We start from the raw sequence: 20,250 nt of genomic DNA, 5'->3' as shown, positions 1-20,250 counted from the left end.
CAGGAACATTATAGGAATGCAGATTTCAGCTCATTCCCCAAAAGGACCTTTTTATAGTTAAAACCATTAGCATTTGAGATGGTCCACCTTAAGATGTGCCAAGTAGCAGGTCCTTCCACATGTTCAGAGTCAGGGCAGATGAGCAGGTGCCAGTGGGGCTGTGCAAGGAATTCGGGCATCGAGCAGAGTTTCACCGGCATGACCTATAGGGTCTCCTTTGCCTCTACAATTCTATTATCCTTGTTAATTTCCACAATTCAATTTGCAGTAGAGGATAAACAAACCCACCTAATTTGATCTGGAACTTCTGCAGGCTATCACAGGTCATTTAATCCAAAACACATGGCTGTAGCCATTACTATGTTTTCTGAAGTCATCTAACAGACGTGGTCCTTAACAAGGTTTCCATGTTATTAGTTTCACTTACAGTTGTTTTTTTTTTTTCCCCAGCCTCTTGCTTATTACACAATTGCTTTCATTCTCCTTTAGATTAGGGTGGAGAGGAGCATGAAAGAGTTTTCTTCTTTCTGCTTTTCTCCTCTTAAATCCTAAAATAGGTGCATTCCAATGAAAGTTTCATTGCCTGTATGTTTACCTTTCCCTTTGCAGGTCTAAGGATCCATGAGAAATGGGATTCATGGATAATCATAGCTCTGGACAGAATTTTTAAGGAAATTTTTCAAAGAAGGAAGAGATTTTTAAATTTGATATCAAAAATTAAATTGTAATTTTAACAGGCTGCAATGTCATTAGAATTATGGTGCCAAACCCCTTCAGCCATGCTCATGAAAAATTAAACAGTTTTGTGTTAAATAGTATTTGCCTCTTTCACAACTGAAAGCACCCGACTCCCACCCCACCGGAACATACACATACTATTTTCCTTACACTGGAAATGACATGTTACACGATCCAACCCACAAATAAAATATTGTTTTTGCCAGGGTATGTCCACCCTTAATTACTGATTATTTTTCTTGTCTTTTTCAGTGAATGTTGTGTCAATGTTACAGGAATTTTGGGAAAGCAAGCAGCAGCAGAGGGCTGCATTCCCGAGTGAAGGTGTGGTGGTGTATGAGTCGCTGCCGTCTCCTGGGCCACCCTACGTGAGTTATGTGACCCTCCCAGGGGGAAGCTGTTTTGGCAATTTTCAGGTAAGAAACCATAAACTGATCAGTGAAAGCTGATGGAGATAACATGGAGATAATATGGTAACATCGTTAAGTTTTCTTGGTTATAATGAAAAAAAGTTGTGCCATATTCCGTTACATCAGAGAAAAATTGGTCAGAGATTCTGGCTTTTAAATTGAGTAGTTTTTAATTAGGGTGCTATCCCCGATATTGCTTTGTGGAAAATGAATTTTAAAGCATTTTATTTGCCTGATAGCTGCTGCCTTTTCCCTCAAACATTTTGGAATAAGCCTTGAAGAACAAAGGAACTTGGGCAAAGTTCTTCCATCAGGGCCTTTCCATCAGTAGAAAGTCTTCATGTTCATGAAATCTGTAATCAAATAGTAATCTACTACACACCAGAGCAGGAACCTACAGCAAAGGTTGAGAGTCACAGGGCTGGGTTCAGGCTGGGTTCAGGCACCTGTGCTAATCCCAAGTTCTGCTCTGAATATCTGTAGACCTTGGGGAAATGTTTATCTATTTCCCTGATTCTGAGATAGGGAATAATACCCATGGGGTTTGTTGGGAGTCATATGAGATATACATGCAATGTGTTTATCTGGTTATAGAGGTATTCCAAGCATTGTTCTGATCTTCAGTATAAAGATTCTTCCAGTTGGTTAATTCTTTATTATGTTTATGAAAGGGGTATAAATAATGATACATTTCTAGTTGTACCCCTAGATTGTTTGTACAAACAATCAGCATCTGACTATCCAGTGTGTGCAACAAATACTCATTGAGTGACTAGGAGATATCAAGCACTGGGCCAAGTAATGAGGATATATGGTCCATACTTTGAGGAAAGAAATGTACAAAAAATTTATAGTAATTACATCATTATATTCGAGGGTCAATGAAGGCATAAAGGTAAGAACTTCTCAGTTTACCAATCACCTTTGCCCTTTGGTATAGTAAACTTTCTTAATTTTCAATAGCTGGAAAAAATGCCTCAATTATAGTTTATGGACAATGTGAAACTCAGAACTCAACTTTCCCTCTTAGCTTTGACAACTAAGAAGTTCAGAGGCAAGATTTCAGTGTATCTCTTTGGAGTAGAAATCTATAAAACTTTGCATCATGTAATTCTTAGGACTAATCTCATACTTGATATTATTTATATCTCTGCCTTTGCCCTTCCTTTGAACTTGGTGTGCCTCACTCATTTTATTTCATCCTGTTACCATGTATCTGTTTTATATTATTTCAAATCCTTTGTGGAATGAAGGGAAGATGTAGTTTAATAAATAGACCCACAACCCTATGTCTGCCTAAGGAAAGTCAAAAAAGGATTCACAGGAAGCAATCACAAATGGAGATGTGCAATTGAGGGTGTCTTTGCCAATTGGTGAAGGCAAGATGACATTCTCAGCCTAGCAAACAGAGTGTACACAGGCATGGAATGAGAGAACCACAAGCATTTTCAGAATGGGAGGAGCCTAAGTGTGTCTGTGGCAGTGAAATGGTAGAAGATGGTTAGGCTCTCACATCAAGCTGTAAGTGTCTTCATGCTTTGCAATGAAGAATAGGTTTTACTCTATATAAGATCAAAACCCTTGAAAGATTCTGAGCAGGTGCAAGATATATTCAAGCATGTTTCAGAAGACTTACTCTGACAGAAGCATGGGGTAATTTTAAAGAACTGCTTCCAAACTTCGGACACTGCCAGCCAGTGGGCTCTTGCCTTCTTCTGCCCTGAGCTGTGGTCAGCAGTAGATTTTTACCTCTGATTAGTGAAAGTGAATTGCCTGATGAGGATGATTTGAAAGTGGTCTAGAAGCTTTAGAACAGAACTTGATGTAACCCTAGTCACTTAGGCATGAATGAGGGACAGGGGAGGGGAAAGAAAGGCAGCAACTGAGGAGAGGATTCTCTAATCCTTGTGAGTCTGTAGGTCCATCGCTGAGCATTCATACAGAGCTTGCATCAGACTGGGCCTCCCAAGAAAACAGACCTACTCAGCCACAGAGCAAGGTCTTGCCAGCTGCTTAAATAATCTGGGTTTTATTTTTTTGTCTGTAAATGTCAAAGATCTAAAGATCACCAAACATCTGAAGAAAAGCAAAAGAAAAAAGGCAAATAAAAGAACAGAAACAATTCAAACAGAAGAGTACCTTAAATAGTGTTACAAAAAGTATCTTCAGAAAATTATGAAAAGATAAGTATCCCTGAAATAGCTATGGAAAAAGAAGCAAGCAGGAAACAGGAAATTAAAAATGCGATCACAAGATTGGAACAATAAAATCAAAAAGTGAGTAAATAGATGAGTAGACATAGATCACAGACAAACTGATAAAGGATAACAAAGTAAAAACTAAATAACAAAGTAAATTTTCTGGAACTTAGAGCAAAAAGACAAAGAGATGGAAAAAAGACAGGACAGGAAACATGGGACTAATCCTGGAGGTAAACGTTAATCTAATAAGCGTCCTAGAACGAGACAAAGGAAATAAGGGGACGAAATAAATACTAAGAGATAAATACAAAGAAGAATTTGTATTAATACGAATAAATACAAAGAAAATTTCTTTGAGTTAAAGCAGCACAGATATTCATATTGAAATGGCCCACCATCTTCCAAGCAAGTTCATAACAAAAGTTACACAGCTCTGTGACTGTATGAGACTTAAGGACCGCATTCTGTTCATGGATCAAAGGACTTTCATCTTTGATTTCACTCTTTGCAGGAATTTTGTTTTGTTTTAAGGTAGATTGGACTTATAGGCAGGATACCTTTGGAGCATCTGATATGAAATAGGGCCAAAACTGGCAAACCCGGTCAACAAAATCAAAAACTATATCTTTGAAAAGATAAATAAGGAAGACATTTGTGAGTGTGACCTACTTATGAAGTTCTATCGCCGCCTTCTCTTCATGTCTAAACCCTGCCTGCCTTCCCAGACTTCACTCAGATAGCATGTTCTCCATGAACTTTCCCTGAATCTTCCTATTAGAAGTCTCTACCTCCTCTGATTTTCCAAAGCAGTTATCCTTGTTTCTTTTCTAGCATTTAATGTTTTTTACCTTACACTACTTACGGGGCTTCCCTGTAGGCTCAGCGGTAGAGAATTTGCCTACAATGCAGGACACTTGAGTTCAATCCCTGGGTCAGGAAGATCCCCCGGAGAAGGAAATGGCAACCCACTCTAATGTTCTTGCCTGGAAAATCCCATGGACAGAGAAGCCTGGTGGGCTGCAACCTATAGGGTCACAAAGGAGTGGGATATGGCTTAGTGACTAAACAGCAACAACAGTTACTTATGTGCATGTTCGGTCTCCATAATACAACATAAGTGCCTCAGGGACAGTCTCTATCCTTATATCGCTAAAATGTCAAGTACTGTGTTTTGCATATAGTAAGTGCCTAATAATTGTTATTGAAAAGGAGAAAAGTGATAGTTGCTCAGTCGTGTCTGACTGCTTGCAACCTCATGAACTGTAGCCCAGCCAGGCTCCCCTGTCCATAGAATTCTCCAAACAAGAATACTGGAGTGGGTAGCCATTCCCTTCTCCAAGGGGTCTTCCCAACCCAGAAATCAAATTCAGGTCTCCTGCATTGCAGGCAGATTCTTTACCATTTGAACCACCAGGGAAGTTGAATGAATAGCTAAATGATGAATAACAAATCAAAAAAATCAATGAAGTTTATATTTGTCCTTTTTTAGAATATTATCACTAATGACTGATATATAAAACAGTATATACTATTATATACAACATAATACATCAACTAAGGTATTTCACCTAACTCTGCAAGATGGTGGGCTAGGAAGGAAAAATCAGTAACATTAAAGTCAGCTGATATTATTGTGTTCCTATCTGTGATTAGTTTGTAAAGTGAATTGATTTTAACTTATTGATTTTTTAAAAAATCTTCTAATTCTCTCTGAATTTCATTTATGCAAAGTAACTTTTCCTCCACCCACAATCTCACATAACCAATATTTGGCCATACTCACACCCAGGGATGTGTTATGTTTGTTCATATGTAATAACTCCATTTATTATAATGTACTTAGAATATAACACATTTGACAGATCTGTGAATGGATCTAGAGGATGTAAGTCTAAGAAATTTTAATGTTTTGTTTTTGTATTTGCTGCCTTGAGAACTATGAATTTCCCAATCATCCCATAAATTTCTATCCCAAATGGTAAGACTTTCCATATGTAGTAAATTTACCATCCTCTTTGTGGTCTCTGAAAAACAGGAAACAAAATTTTTAAAACTGAACTCTTCAGCAAGGTGGCCTCTTGGTGATTTCTCTGATCATTTCAGGGTTTCCTTTTCCTTATGTTTAAGCCATCATATTTTAAGGTTCTCAGGAGGATTGTTAACATCCTTGCTTTAAAAGATCCAGAATTTCCTGAATCAAATATGTTTTGAAAATGTGCTTGGGTGATTGGCTGCCAAATCTTAACCCATTTGGCCCCCAAAACTGTGATTTGAGAAAGGAAAACCAGGAAGGGAAAAAGAGAAAAAGAAAATTTCTCCAAAAGCAATGTCCTTACACTTTTCTTGGTTCTTCAGAAACCATCTTAAATGCTATTTTCACCACATAACATTTCATCATCTTTTTGCCAGCAGTTGGTCTGTGAGAGCCTACATGCTCATTCCTGCAACGCCTCTCATGTAATCAAATGTCACCCGTGTGCACTGCAAATCATTTCACGATGGATTATTAATGCCAAGACCATGTGCTGGGACATGGAGAAATCATTATGCCAGCAGTAGCCTTCTTACTGAGCCATGGACGTCACCTCCAATGGTGCCAAGTAATTGAAAATACTTGAAGTGGAGTATGGGACTGGATTGCAGGATTAATCCTTCTGGTTCATGAAAGCTCTAAGAGATTACGCCCATTCATTCTTTAGAAAAGCGGTATTCAGACTGAGCTTAGTCTTCTGATTAATCAAAGGAAAGCAGTCAAAAGGCTCTGGTAGACACAAACCACTGGTTTTATGAAAAGAAACCTCCCACTGAAGTAAACGGGAGGCTTGTGTCCAAGAAGACTAATTGAAGAATTTTCAGTTGGTTTTGATGCCACAACCCCCTAAAAACAGCCAGAGGGAGATAAATCAACCATAAATCTGCCTTTTAACCATGCCTTCATAAACTACTTTGGTATAGAAAAAGAGAAGTGAAAATATGATTTGTTTTTGAGTTTCTAAACAATAAATAAAACAATCTATTGTTACTAAACTATTTTTCTTTTAGAAAGTTATACTGAAACACACTAGTGCTTATTGTCTTTTATAAAAGAAACTATCTTCTAATACTGCAGGCATTAAGTATGAATTCATGCATTTTGGATGTATTCTCTCCATGCCATTTTTGTCTAGGCAGTTAATCCTTCCCTAGCCACATATCATGACCATGAAAACTTGCAATAATTTCCACTTTTTACAATAAGAACAACACAAGAGCCATCAGCTCAACGTCTGGCTCCCCTCTTGATGAACTCAGAAGGAAAGCCACTCATTGTTTCAGCAGCTGTTTTTGTTTCCAAATCCAAAAGGGGGAACTTAATTGAGTATTTTCTCTTATTTTATATTTTGATTAAAAGTTTTGTGATTCAAGTTTTTGTTTTCCAGCCAGTGACATAGTCTTCCCTATAGTCTGCTAGAATGATTTGGGTTAGTGCATTTTATTCTTATTTGGAATAAAAAGTAAAAAATTTTTTGAGTATAATACTACACCATGTGATTATTTATGTATATGAGTTTTGATTGTATAAAAAATGTATCCCCTGGCTAAAACATTGATGTGATAGTTTAATTTATTTGACGTTTAGGACGCTAATTCACTGCGGTACTTTTTTTTCACCTATTTTGTGGTACTTGGGCTTTTTGTATTGTGCCAAGCACCATATAAAATTGAGACATTTCATATTTCCATAAAAATATGTTGATTGATTTTTTTCTTTTCTTTTCATTTTCAACCAATATATGGCATTGTGTAACAAGTCACAGTTGGGAGAAGTAAGTGGGAAAACACTCAGAGCAAATGAGCTTCTTCCCAAGCACTGTCTGTGAGAGGCCTTCCATTTTTATGCCAGTTGGTTTTCACACCAAAGCCTTTGCCTGGGAAGACTACTTTTCTACAGCTTGTCACCTGGAAAAACTACTTTTCCTAGGTACATACTACCCAAAAGAAGGATAAGTATGTATCATTTGTTTTAGTTATTTTTAGGCCTATAGTATCTCTAGTCCACACCCCTCCCCCAAAGTATATATGTTCAAATTAAGGCTCAAAAAGAGTGAACGGAGCACCTAAAAGCACACGTCTACATCATCAGGACTAGGATTCAAGTCCTCCCCTGAGTCTAGAACATTACTCCATACCACCACGCATAAAGAAGGCTGAGCACCAAAGAGTTGATGCTTTCAAACTGATGCTGGAGAAGACTCTTGAGAGTCTCTTGGACAGGAAGAAGATCAAACCAGTCCATCCCTAAAGGAAATCAACCCTGAATATTCATTGGAAGGACTGATGCTGAAGCTTCGGTACTTTGGCCACGTGATGTGAAGAGCTGACTCATTGGGGAAAAAAACCCTGATGCTGGGAAAGATTGCGGGCAGAGGAGAAGAGGGCAACAGAGAATGAGATGGTTGGGTGACATCAGTGACTGAATAAACATGAGTTTGGGCAAACTCTGGCAGATAGTGAAGAACAAGAAGCCTGGCATGCCGCAGTCCATGGGGTCACAAAGGGTTGGACATGACAGCAACTGAACAACAACATTTTTAAGGCAATAAACGCACTTTACTATCAGATATAAAACATATTTTAGACTTTCATAAGTTGCATGATTCTCCTTTTTGTTTTAAAGTATTAAATCACAATGAACTAAGTTTATAAAATTAAGTTTTTCCCAAGAGAGAAGGACTAGGAGAAAATTTGATTAATTCATAGTCATGGCTAAATGGAATTGTAATGTTCTCTTTTTACTGATTATTAAATAAGGCCTAGCCTTAACATTCCATGCTCCAAAGAAAGATTTAGTTCCTGCCATAAAATTGAGACTACTGCCTTGCACTAATGCTGTTTTAATGTCAACTATTACTGTTTGAAATCAGCCATGACCTTTTCTCCGTCACTAGATTTGTATACCTTGACACAGACGCACGGCATGCTATGCAATATAACTTAACTTCTAAAGGAGGTATTCCTGGTAGAAATCTCCACAGGAAAGCATCCTGTTTGGCAACTAATGAGACTCAAAGATAGGAAGATTAGTTAAAACCCCTTCCCATTTGAAACTCATATGTCAGCTAATGATCCAGGCTTTAATGGCTTGCCTGTGAAACTGGAAGTGAGCATTGTTTTAATGAGACCTGGTTATCACCCAGAACTCTTTTCTGACTTTTCATCAAGCAAAGTAAACAGAGATAGTTACATATTGCTGTTCCTAAAAGAACCTCCATGTGTAGTGAAAGATAACACTTGGGGAAAGGTTCCAGGTAAATAGACTTGGGACAATCTCCAGAGGGGTTCCCCAGCCTTTGCTGTTAAACTTTAGGAAGATGCTCACAGTCTTAGGAGCTGCTGAGTGAGGAAGAAAGGCTGACTTCACCTTTCCCCACCCCATCCCTGCATCTCTCTCCACACAATCAGAGCCAAGTCCTCTTACATCAAAGCAACTGTAAAAATAAACCAAAATTTTGAGCCCTGATCAGTCCATCTTGTCTTCACCTTAACTTGAAAAAAAAGAATAAGAAGAAAAGAAAAAAGGGATAAGAAAAAAAACCTCCAGGAGCCAAACACAACATGGTTTTGTAATAGTTGCCAGGGACCTGGGTCTAGGTAGAATAGCATTTGCAGCAGTGGTAGGTAAAGGAGGAGGAGGCCAGGTGGTTTATATTATAAAAATAACATTCTGACCCACCATGTGCATGAAACGTTTCTTTCAGTTGACAGGAACTGGGTGAGATTTCCCTGAAAATTGGACTCCCAGACCAGCACCTCCCCCACACCTAGCAAAGACCATCCCCCCGCCGCCCCGCCCACCCCCTACCCCTATCCCCATTCCCAGCACACACAGAGCTCCAAATTGTTCCTGATGTATTTACAGCCAGCCTGACCTACGGGGGAAGAGACACCGTATTAACTTGGGTGATTGAGTCTTAACGGTTGCCCTTTTTCTCATCACCATCTGGGAAGGGGAAAAAAAAAAGCTAATATATCTACAATTAGATAAATTGGAACACATGCACACGTTCATGCTTAGACCAGGGCAGTCAAGGTCTTAAAGAACTGAGAGGGGGACAATTAGCATCAGGGCCTGGTTGGTGTGGCATTCTGTGTGCTGATGGCTTGCTGTCAAGATGGAACCGAGGTGTTGGTGACACTGCCCAGAGCTGGCAGGCCATACACACAAACTCTGCAAGTCACTTGCTGAGACTTGGACTCTGAGTCACACCAGCAAATGCCGCCCACCACCTGAATGACAGGCTTGACAGCCTAAAGAATCTGGGCAAGAATTCTCACCTCACATAGAGTCCGTTTATTTGGTTTTGCCACCTGCAAAGTCCCAGCTTGGGAGAGCCCCTTGGGTCCAACATGCTATTGAGCAAATGCCACTAAATAACACTGATCTGCTGTTGGCCCCAGAGAAGACAGCGTCTTCAGCTTTGAGTCTACATGTAGACACAGTCTGTCAAATGTATAATACATGATGGGTCTTTTTCAAAAAACCTGCTCCTAACCAACTTTTCAGCTCCTCAGCTACCACTGGTAGGCACAGAGTAAAGTGTACCTAACTTGATTTGGGATCTGCACACTTATTTTTCTTGATGTCTTTAAAATGCAAATGTGAAAAAGCCAAAAAGTCTATTGTTTAAGATGGAGAAAAGTCACTTATATTGATATCTTTTCACAGACTTTCTTTTGAAAGCCCTATAGTTGGGGTGTATGGACAGAAAAATATTAGTATCCAGAAAGAGTCACTCAATACATGTTCTAATACAAAGCATGGGAAAAACTGTTAATAAAATGAGGAATACTAGGAAAGTTAATATTCAGAGTATAAACTGTGTCATCCTGGCTGGAAAATGTTTCTGTGAGTAGTAATGCACTTATAATAATTTCAATTTTCATTGTTATCAATAATTAACAATAAAACTAATATCTTATTGGGCATTTCTATGTTTACAATATGTACATGACTGCTAAAATTTTATTTCAATGAATTTCAAAAATTTCTGTACATCCTAAAAAATGGACTAACTACCATTTTATTTCAGGACAGCCCACTGACCCACAAATAAACCTTGGTTTAATTTTTCTGTTGTATAGTATGGAAAATTATCATGAAGCAATAAGAACTGCTGAGTAAAAAGGAATATTGAGACTTAAGTTAGAAGTGCCTATAGACTTCCTAAAGGCTTAATTTTAGAAGAACAGTCATAAATGATTTTTTTTTTCAACCTGAATCCTGCTGTCCCTAACTTTTATGTAAAAGTAATTTCTCTAGTAAGAAATTAGGCTGTTTCATGTTAGCAGAGGTGGATATACTATTGCAATATTGAGATTCATAATGACATATATGGACTTCCCTGGTGGCCCAGACTGTTGTATTTAGTTTGGCCCCTGCCCAACAGCCCCTGACACCCCTAGGATTTCCTAAGTGATGAGAGTGATAAACGTATCTTTTAGTATTCATAACAAATAAAGGGTTATACCACACCTGAGTTTATGTTAATGAAGTGGCTTTTGGGGAAGCTCCTAGTGATGGGGCCTGGTTGCTAGGAGAATCAGCCATTTGATGAGAAGTTTAGAATTTTTAGCCCCAACCTCTGATCTGATAAGGGAGACGAGCTACAGATTGATTTATGCACCCACCAGTGGCCAAGGATTTCATCAATCACGCTTATGTTATGAAGACTCCATACAAGTCCTAAATGGTGGGATTCAGAGAGCTTCTAGGTTGGTGGTGCTGGGAGAAGGTGTGGAAGCTTGGAGTCCTTCCACACACACCTCGCTCTATGCATCTTTCTCTGACTGTTTCTGAGTTGTATCCTTTTATAGCAAATCAATAATCTATAACTAATTTTTATGAGTTTTCTGAACTGTTCTAGCAAATGATGGATGCTGAGAAAGGACTTGTAGGAATCTGTCATTTTTAGCAGTTTGGTTAGAAACACAGGGGACAGCCTGGACTTGTGTGATTGATGTCTGAAGTGGGGTCATCTGGTAGATGAGATGGCTTTAGACAGAGCCATCTATGGAATCTGATGCTATCTCCAGGTGGACAGTTTCAGAATTGAGTTAAACTGTAGCATACCCAACCTAGACAGCATATTAAAAAGCAGAGACATCACTTTGTCAACAAAGGTCCATCCAGTCAAGGCTATGGTTTTTCCAGTGGTCATGTATGGATGTGAGATTTGGACCGAAGAATTGATGCTTTTGAACTGTGATGTTGCAGAAGACTCTTGAGGGTCCCTTGGACTGCAAGGAGATCCAACCAGTCCATCCTAGAGGAGACCAGTCCTGGGTGAAAATTGGAAGGACTGATGTTGAAGCTGAAACTCCAATACTTTGACAGCCTGATGAGAAGAGCTGACTCATTGGAAAAGACCCTGATGCTGGGAAAGATTGAGGGCAGGCAGAGAAGGGGACGACGGAGGATGAGATGGTTGGATGGCATCACCGACTCAATGGACATGAGTTTGGGTGGACTCCAGGAGTTGGTGATGGACAGGGAGGCCTGGTGTACTGTGGTTCATGGGGTCTCAAAGAGTCGGATGCAACTGAGCAACTGAACTAAACTGAACTGTAGTGTACCCAGCTGGCATAAGAGAATTAGTTGGTGTGAAGGGGAAAACCCCACATGTGGTGGTGAGCAGAGGCTGTTCTCCCTCTCGACCATGAAGCCAGTGAGACTTCTGCTGCATAGGTGACTTCAAACTCACAGGCCAGTTTTTAAAATGTGTGATTTCTTATTGTTTTTCTCATACAAAATCCCTCAAACTGGGTAAGCTTCAGGTCCCACACAAAACCTGGTTCTGCTTCTGCTGATTAGAAATGAGACACAGAACGGACAGAAGCTAGAGCAACATTCCTCTAAGGATAGTCCTGGATCCACCTGCCTCAGAATCATCTGGGAAGCTTGTTAAAAGGCAGACCCCCACTGCGGTCCATCTGAAGAGACTCCGACTGGGAATGTGCATGTTATCAAGTTCCCCAGGTGATCTTACCATGAAAACTAAAGGTTTCAAATTTTTGGTTTGGACTGCTGGCTGAGGCTTAGCAATGGTCTTTATAACATACCCTGTGGGCTCCTAGCAGCTTGTCAATGATCTCACATCCAAAGTAAAATAAAGAGCCAGAAGGAGCTGGTCTTGGGAGAATTTCTCATCCGGAGGAGCCGGAGAAGTTTAATCTAAATGACTTTTTGCTCTTGAAGGGTTACCAAATATATCTTAAAGTTGTTGAGGTAAAACCCTTAAAATTTGTGTGGTAAAACTCTCAAGTCTCTTGGCTCCATTCTTAACCAAGGGAACAATTCCAGACAGCACAAGAAAATTCTAACAGGGGCTGACAGTTGATCTCCTGTTCTAATCACAGCTGGTCTTTCTCCATTTTCCTTCTCCCTACGGTCCAGGTGAAGAAAAGAACCAAAAGGACATAGGAGAGAAGATGATATTAATATAATTGTTAGCACATGCCTTCATCACTGAGGACACTTTCTTGAGACACTACACTGCTTCTCCCTTGGCCTTTTCTTTTTAAAGAAGTTGATTTCATCATGTGGGAATGGGAGGAGATATTCTTGGAATCTTATGTCAAAATAGTCCACGGAGTACCAAGTATTTAGCTTGGGCTAAAGTATGACTTCCCTGGTGGCTCAGACGGTAAAGCATCTGCCTACAATGCAGGAGACCTGGGTTCAATCCCTGGGTTGGGAAAATCTCCTGGAGAAGGAAATGGCAATCCATTCCAGTATTACTCTTGCTTGGAAAATCCCATGGACAGAGGAGCCTGGTAGGCTACAGTCCATGGGGTCACAAAGAGTCGGACGGAACTGAGCTACTTCACTCACTCACTCAAAGTACTATCTATACTGGTTTGGGGAATGCTGGGAGACTTTAGCCAAATTATATCTCTTCTCTATTCCAAGGTGGGTGACCATTTCTGTGACAAGCAGAATAGTGTTGTGGTTAAAAATCTGGGCTTTCAGGTCTGACAGACGGGGTTTAATCCTGCTTTGGTAATTTTTTAAGTTGTATGACTTTGGGCTATATAACCTCTGTTTTCTCAAGGGAAAAGTAAAGATCACAATAAAATAAACCTTACAGGATTGTGGTGATAACTAAATGTGACAATCGACATAAAACACTCAGCTTGTGCATGCGTGCCAAGTCACTTCAGTCGTGTTCAACTCTTTGGGACTCTGTGAGCTATAGCCTGCCAGGCTCCTCTGTCCATGAGATTTCCTAGGCAAGAATATTGGAGTGGGTTGCCATTTCTTCCTCCAGGGGATCTTCCGGACCCAGGGATCAAACCCACGTCTCTTGTGTCTCCTGCATTGGTAGGTGGGTTCTTACCACTAGCACCACCTGGAACAGCTTAGCTCAGCACCCAGCAACAAGAATTACTATTTAGTGAGCTCTGCCTCAAGGAAATGGCAACCCACTCCAGTATTCTTGCCTGGAAAATCCCATGGACAGAGGAGCCTGGCGGACTACAGTCCATGGGATTGCAAAGAGTAGGACACGACTGAGCATCTAAGACAGACCTCAAGGGTGGGCTGAAGAAGTTCCCAATTACCTGATGGGAGCAAAGCTTCTGTGTTAGGTATCTGTGACTGGGTAACAGATTGCCACAGAACTTCTCATTGTCTCACTCTTTCTGAGGATCAGGGATCTGGAAGCCGCTTAGTTGGGTAGTTCTGACCCAGGGTCTCCCAGAGGTTGCAGTCAAGCCTGGAGCCACAGACATCTAAAGGCTTGATGGGGTCTGGAGGATCAGCTTCCAATCTCCCTCAAAAGGCTCTTGGCAGTAGGAATTAGTTAGATCCTTAGCATATGTACCTTTCAGTTGGACTACGCACAACACAGCAGCTGACTCTTCCTAGAGAGAAAGCAAGAGTGACCAGGAAGGACCACAGTGCCTTTTATAACCTAATATCAAATGTGACGTACCATAGCTTCTGCCGTATTCTGTTGGTTACACAGACCAACCCTGTACAGTATGGGAGGGGACTGTACAAGTGTGTGAATACCAGGAGGCAGAGATCGCTGGGTGTTTTCTCAGAGGCTGGCTACCCCCACCTTTAAATAGTTTTCCTGAGCAATGCCACAGATGCTCTCTCTTTTTTTTTTTGGCTTTAATTTTAGAGCTGAGAGGCTTTGAAATGATTATAGCTGTTTATAATCTACCGGCAAATGAAAGACATCCAAGCATCAAGATAAATGTCTGAGTGGGGTCTTCTGGCCACTTGAAATACACGTGGCTCCACATGCTAAAGAAATCCACAGCTGACTTTAGTAAGATCTTGACTATTAAATATTCCAGCCCTGCACTTTCATGAAGTGCAAAGGACAGAAGTTGTCTCTCTGTGTTAACAAGTAAGAATGGTTAGCGGAGAAGTCGTGGTTTACAAATCTGTATTTATGACTGGGGTCTGGCTGACAAACAGCAAGAATAAACCATACAACCTGGGGAGTCCAATTCCAGCAGGAAGTTGCTTTGAAATAACATCATACTTCATTCACTCCCCAAATGATGTCCTTGACGACCAGTTTGGACACATCAATAAAACGTCCTGTCACTTACCATATTTTATTTTCTTGCAGCATTTCCCACTGTTTGATGGTAACTCTCACAGTGCATGTTCTTACAGCAGAATCCACACTCTGATTTAGATTTGCCAAGTAGATTGATTTTGGCCAAATTTCTTGTCCAAACACAGGGCCTTACAGTTTGAGAGTTCCCACTAAAAGACTGCTAAAGAAAAATATGCAGTCTTACTGGCTCGGATTTGTAGCTCCAAAATTTAAAAGAAAGCGGCTGGTTAACATTACAGACATTTTGAAGTACTTGTCTTTCAGAAATGCAAAGAACAATAGCAAGGAAAGCCTTTGATCGCTCAGAATTTATTTTATTTTATTTTATTTTATTTTATTTTATTTTATGTACTTATTAATTGGTACACTTTCTCCCCCATTTTAACCAAAGATTCTGTACATTGAAACAATAAAATAAGTAAAGACATGTGTCTTCTTTAAAAATCTCGATACTGGTTAAGTCTCAGAGTCCTTTTCCATGCTTTCTGGGTAAAGGCTTTTTCTGTTCTCTCAGCCCTGCAGCACTTTGATCTCAGAAGCAGTGCCATTTGGTTGTAAATGTATGTGGCGCCTTTGATCTAGTACTTAGCTGGTCTTATTTAAAATAGATAGCTTCTTTTATCTAAGTCTTGTTTACTAGGTCTCACTCTATGAAAGATGGTTTAAATTGCTGTTATTTAGATAGAAAGTTATATAAAGTTTCGTAAGAGTGCCCAGATCTGAATCTAATTCTCTAAATTTTAAAACCCCAACGGCATTATTATATGTTTCATACAGCAAATTCTTATTAAAATGAGCTGCTTTTACAGATGTCAGGTAATATTTGCAAAAACTCTGTTTGCTTTTTAACAGGGAACTGATTTTCCAAAGAATAATAAACATATCCTACACTCGGGCAAAACTAGTACTCTCAGAGCGCCTGAACTAAAAGGCCAATTTTCCCCTCTGCAATTCACATATTAGTATATTTTTCTATTACTGGATTATGAATACAATAAAGGGTATATTGAAATGGGACTATTTAAAATTAATAAGGATAAGTGTAAATCTTAAATTCTCTTCTTTAAGAGGATATCTTAAATACTTTGTCAGTCGCTTTAGTGATGGGTGCTTTCAATTTCCTAGGCTATAGTCAATCATTCATTCAACAAACTATGTTGCAGGCGCCAAGACAGAGAGTTGATTAAGTCAAAGACTCCAGCCTTAGGTTGCTCACAGCCTGGGGTTGAGCGGCAGAGCGCTAGTAGACAATTACACTTCAGTGTGGTGTGTGCCTTTTATGGATGCTGGTCCTCCCAGCCTGCAATGGGAGTGGTCAGGGAGTTTCCTGGAAGAGGTGGTACCCAAGCTTTAGTGAAAGACTACTGACTCAGAATTCAGTATCCTGTAAATTCCCAGCCAAATCCATAATTGCAAAGACACCTCTCGCAGTCTCCACACCCCTGGTTTAATGCAGGTGGCCTAAACCTTGAGAGAGGTCTAAAGCTTAAAGGGCTTTGGTGCCTGAAGCTACCTGAAAGGCTTATAGATTGCCATCCAACACTAAAGAGAAAAAGCCCAAACCATCTTTCACAGAAGCCACTTGGTCCTAATCTGAAGGTTAAAACAACATAAGCCTGAGGTACTCTCATAGAGTGTTACCACATTCTGGGTATTTTCAGTGCTTTCTCTATATTAATGAATTGAGCCTATCCTCAACCCTATGACACAGGGACCACTATTATTCCCATTTAGAGGGGAGAAAATTGAAGCATAGATAGACAAGTTTGTCCCTGGTTTTTCAACTAGTAAGTTCCAGAGTTGGAATCAGAACCCAAGGAGTCTGACTCCAGAATATACGTTTTTAATTATTGTGTTAAACGTGTCTCCCATTTTCCTTCGTTCCTTACTTTCTTTTCTCTGAAATAAAGATTTGAGGAGGGCCCTGGTAATGAGTGCAATCACTGAGCACAGAACAGTTGCCATTATTACTTTTGTTATTATTTATTAACAGAGTGTGAAAGCCTCTCGTACAAAGTAGGCATTCAGTGACTGTGAAATCAGACTAAAACATTTGAAGACTAACCAAGACATTTGCATGGGCTCTGGGGCTGCAAGAAAGTCTGCATGACCATCAAGGGGATTAGCAATGGCCATGGAAGAATAGATGCAGACAGTGAACGTATAAATAGAAATAAGTGTCCAGAGACCCATTGAGTTGGGGCGAAATGATGAGATGCCAGATTCTTTAATGACTCCTTTTCTCCTTCCCTTCTTAAGTGCTGCTTAAGTAGAGCTGAGGCCAGACGGGATGCAGCTAAAGTGGCCCTAATCAACTCTCTCTTCAATGAGCTGCCCTCTCGCCGAATCACCAAGGAATTCATTATGGAGAGTGTGCAGGAAGCAGTTGCCTCCACCAGTGTGAGTACCCACCAGGGAAGGGGGAGCTGGCTATACTGAGAGGACTGAGGCCTTTGAATCTTGGGAGATGCTAATGTGTACAAGTTCTTTAAGAACTGTGCAGGTTTGGGTTTTTTTTTTTTTTTCGCCCATTAAATCATTAATTTTCAGCAAAAAGAGCACTTAGATTGAAAATCATGATATTGGGGCTGTCTCCCTATCCATGTCTCAGCAAGATTCTTTAGCCTTCCTGGATCACAATTAATCAAGCTGTGTATCAAAGTGGATCGAATTATCCATCTTGATTTGTTTCTTTGGGTGTTTGCTGTTTGAGGAGCACTGATTCTTTTAGGGCCTGAGGATGCATGCAGTTGAATACCGCTTTAACCTAGACATAAAGAAGTTCAGTTTTTCCCAAACTTGACTAATCATAAAAATTTTCTGACGCGCTTGTTAAAAGTGCCAATTCCCCAGCCAGCGTGAGGTCCTGCAATCTGTGTTTTTAAGGAAATACTAACTGCTTGAAGTGAAGTGAAATGAAAGTCGTTCAGTTGTATGTGACTCTTGGCAACCCCATGGACTCTACAGTCCATGGAATTCTCCAGTATTCTGGAGAATACTGGAGTGGGTAGCCTTTCCCTTCTCCAGGGGAATCTTCCCTACCCAGGGATCGAACCCAGGTCTCCCACATTGCAGGTAGATTCTTTACCAGCTGAGCCACAAGAGAAACCCACTAACTGCTTAGCTATGAGAAAAGCTGTATGCCTAATATTTGTTAGATGTTAGAGTTATCACACTTAATATTGATTATTTTATTCCAAGAGCTCTGGAAATTTCTGTAATAGATGTAATTGAATTCAAAGTGCTTTGAGAGCCAAACCATGTCTTAGAAATTCAGACAGGACATTTTGTCACCAATCTAGGAGTAGATTATTTGCCCCATGAATTATTTGGTGGTCCTGATCCTTGTACCTCCAAACTGTAAATCATTTTCACCACGGAGGAAGCCTTGGGTCTCACCTGGGGCAGGCGTCTCCCTTTGTGTCCTTAAAGTGCAGAAACCAAAGGGCATTACCAAAGAGATAAGCTACCTCCTGCTTCACCTTTAGCATGGATCAACCCTGTCTGAGACTTTCATTCCCTGATTCCCTTAACCTGACTATGCAAGTCAAGGTTCTGTCATTCTAGAGAAGCTACTGATAAGGACGATGATAATATCCCACCAGCCGTGACCTTTTTTACTGCCTTCCCCCCTCTTAAATGGTCTTATCACAGAGAGAAGGGATGAGGGGGCAGCGGCAGAGACTGAGAGTGGTTGTCCTGGCAGAGAGACTTCAGGGAGCTCTGGTCTGTCTCTGCTCTGAGGATGAAAGGAAGCCTTTATTTTTCTGCCCTGTAAATTTCAAGTGCCTTTGAGGAGAAGTTAGGAAAATGATGCCTGATTTATATGTGTGGAATTTACTCAGGAGCAGGGAGGGGTCCTCAGTGTAAATGTAATTTATCATTTTTTTCATGGAAATTTCTAAGGAAGGAGAATATATATGGTTCATAGGCTTCTGGATGGATTTCCTCTGGGATATTTAAAAAGCCAACATAAATATTTCGGCAGTAGTGTGTTAATGTTATTGCATTCAAAAGCTATAAATTTGCGGCTATCTGATGCTGGCAGTTGTTTGTTCAGTCTTACAAAGCCATTGCCCACCTTCCCAGGAATCCAAGGCCATGGGATATTGAAGGGCAGGCCCCAATGCCATTCCAGAGCTCATGTTAGCTTTTTTTTATTGCCACTCCCCATAACCAAATATTAAAGGGGAATTTCATTTTTCCCCATCACCCACCCACCTTGTTTCTTAAAGATTAAGCGGTCCAGAATTGAAAAAATATAACCCAAAATCCATGTCTCCAGTTTGAACACCAGCCTATTATGAAAAGCTCCCATTGAGAATCACGGTGGTCAAACATCAACGTGAATCAGCCACAGGTGTACATATGTCCCCTCTCTCTTGAACCTTCAAATAAAAAAATAAATAAATTTTTTAAAAAAAGAATCATGGTGGTAAAATATGAATGGTCCATACAACTGGAAAATTTTTTCCCTATTAATTACATAATTTGCTTGGTGATCATAAGAATCTTATGAAGCAAGTCAGCATTTCAAGATTTCAATAATGGATGAAAACAGCCTCGAAGGGCAACCCTTTATTCAGTTCAGTTCAGTTCAGTTCAGTTCAGTCGCTCAGTCATGTCTGACTCTTTGCAACTCCATGAACCACAGCATGCCAGGCCTCCTTGTCCATCACCAACTACCAGAGTCTACCCAAACCCATGTCCATTGAGTCGGTGATGCCATCCAACCATCTCATCCTCTGTCGTCCCCTTCTCCTCCGGCCCTCAATCTTTCCCAGCCTCAGGGTCTTTTCCAAAGAGTCAGCTCTTCACATCAGGTGGCCAAAGTATTGGAGTTGCAGCTTTAACATCATTCCTTCCAAAGAACACCCAGGACTGATCCCCTTTAGAATGGACTGGTTGGATCTCCTTGAAGTACAAGGGACTCTCCAGAGTCTTCTCCAACACCACAGTACAAAAGCATCAATTCTTCAGCACTCAGCCCTCTTTACAGTCCAACTCTCACATCCATGACTGCTGGAAAAACCATAGCCTTGATTAGACGGACCTTTGTTGACAAAGTGATGTCTCTGCTTTTTAATATGCTGCCTACATTGGTCATAACTTTCCTTCCCAGGATTAGGCGTCTTTTAATTTCATGGCTGCTCATTAGGGTGGCATTAATGCCACTACCAACAAAAACTCTATAGAGATGTGGCAATTTCTGCTTTAGTATAATTATTCTTTTTGAGTATATAATCAGTTAACATTCTAATGAAAAGCTAGACTCAAATTGAC

The 20,250-nt window shown here is 40.3% G+C and overlaps 1 protein-coding gene across 1 annotated transcript in view; it reads left to right on the top strand.

Moving 5' to 3' along the window:
- Positions 1-20,250, top strand: part of LIX1 (limb and CNS expressed 1) — a 55,525-nt gene that overhangs the window by 21,027 nt on the left and 14,248 nt on the right. The window contains exons 2-3 of the mRNA XM_069592646.1: positions 991-1,154; positions 17,227-17,367. Coding sequence (XP_069448747.1) covers positions 991-1,154; positions 17,227-17,367 — 305 coding nt within the window. The remainder of the gene's footprint in view (positions 1-990; positions 1,155-17,226; positions 17,368-20,250) is intronic.

This window comes from Ovis canadensis, chromosome 5, assembly GCF_042477335.2.
Source record: "Ovis canadensis isolate MfBH-ARS-UI-01 breed Bighorn chromosome 5, ARS-UI_OviCan_v2, whole genome shotgun sequence".
Lineage (NCBI taxonomy): Eukaryota > Metazoa > Chordata > Mammalia > Artiodactyla > Bovidae > Ovis > Ovis canadensis.
The sequence above is the reverse complement of the archived record's forward strand: the minus strand, read 5'-3'. Positions and strand labels throughout refer to the sequence as shown.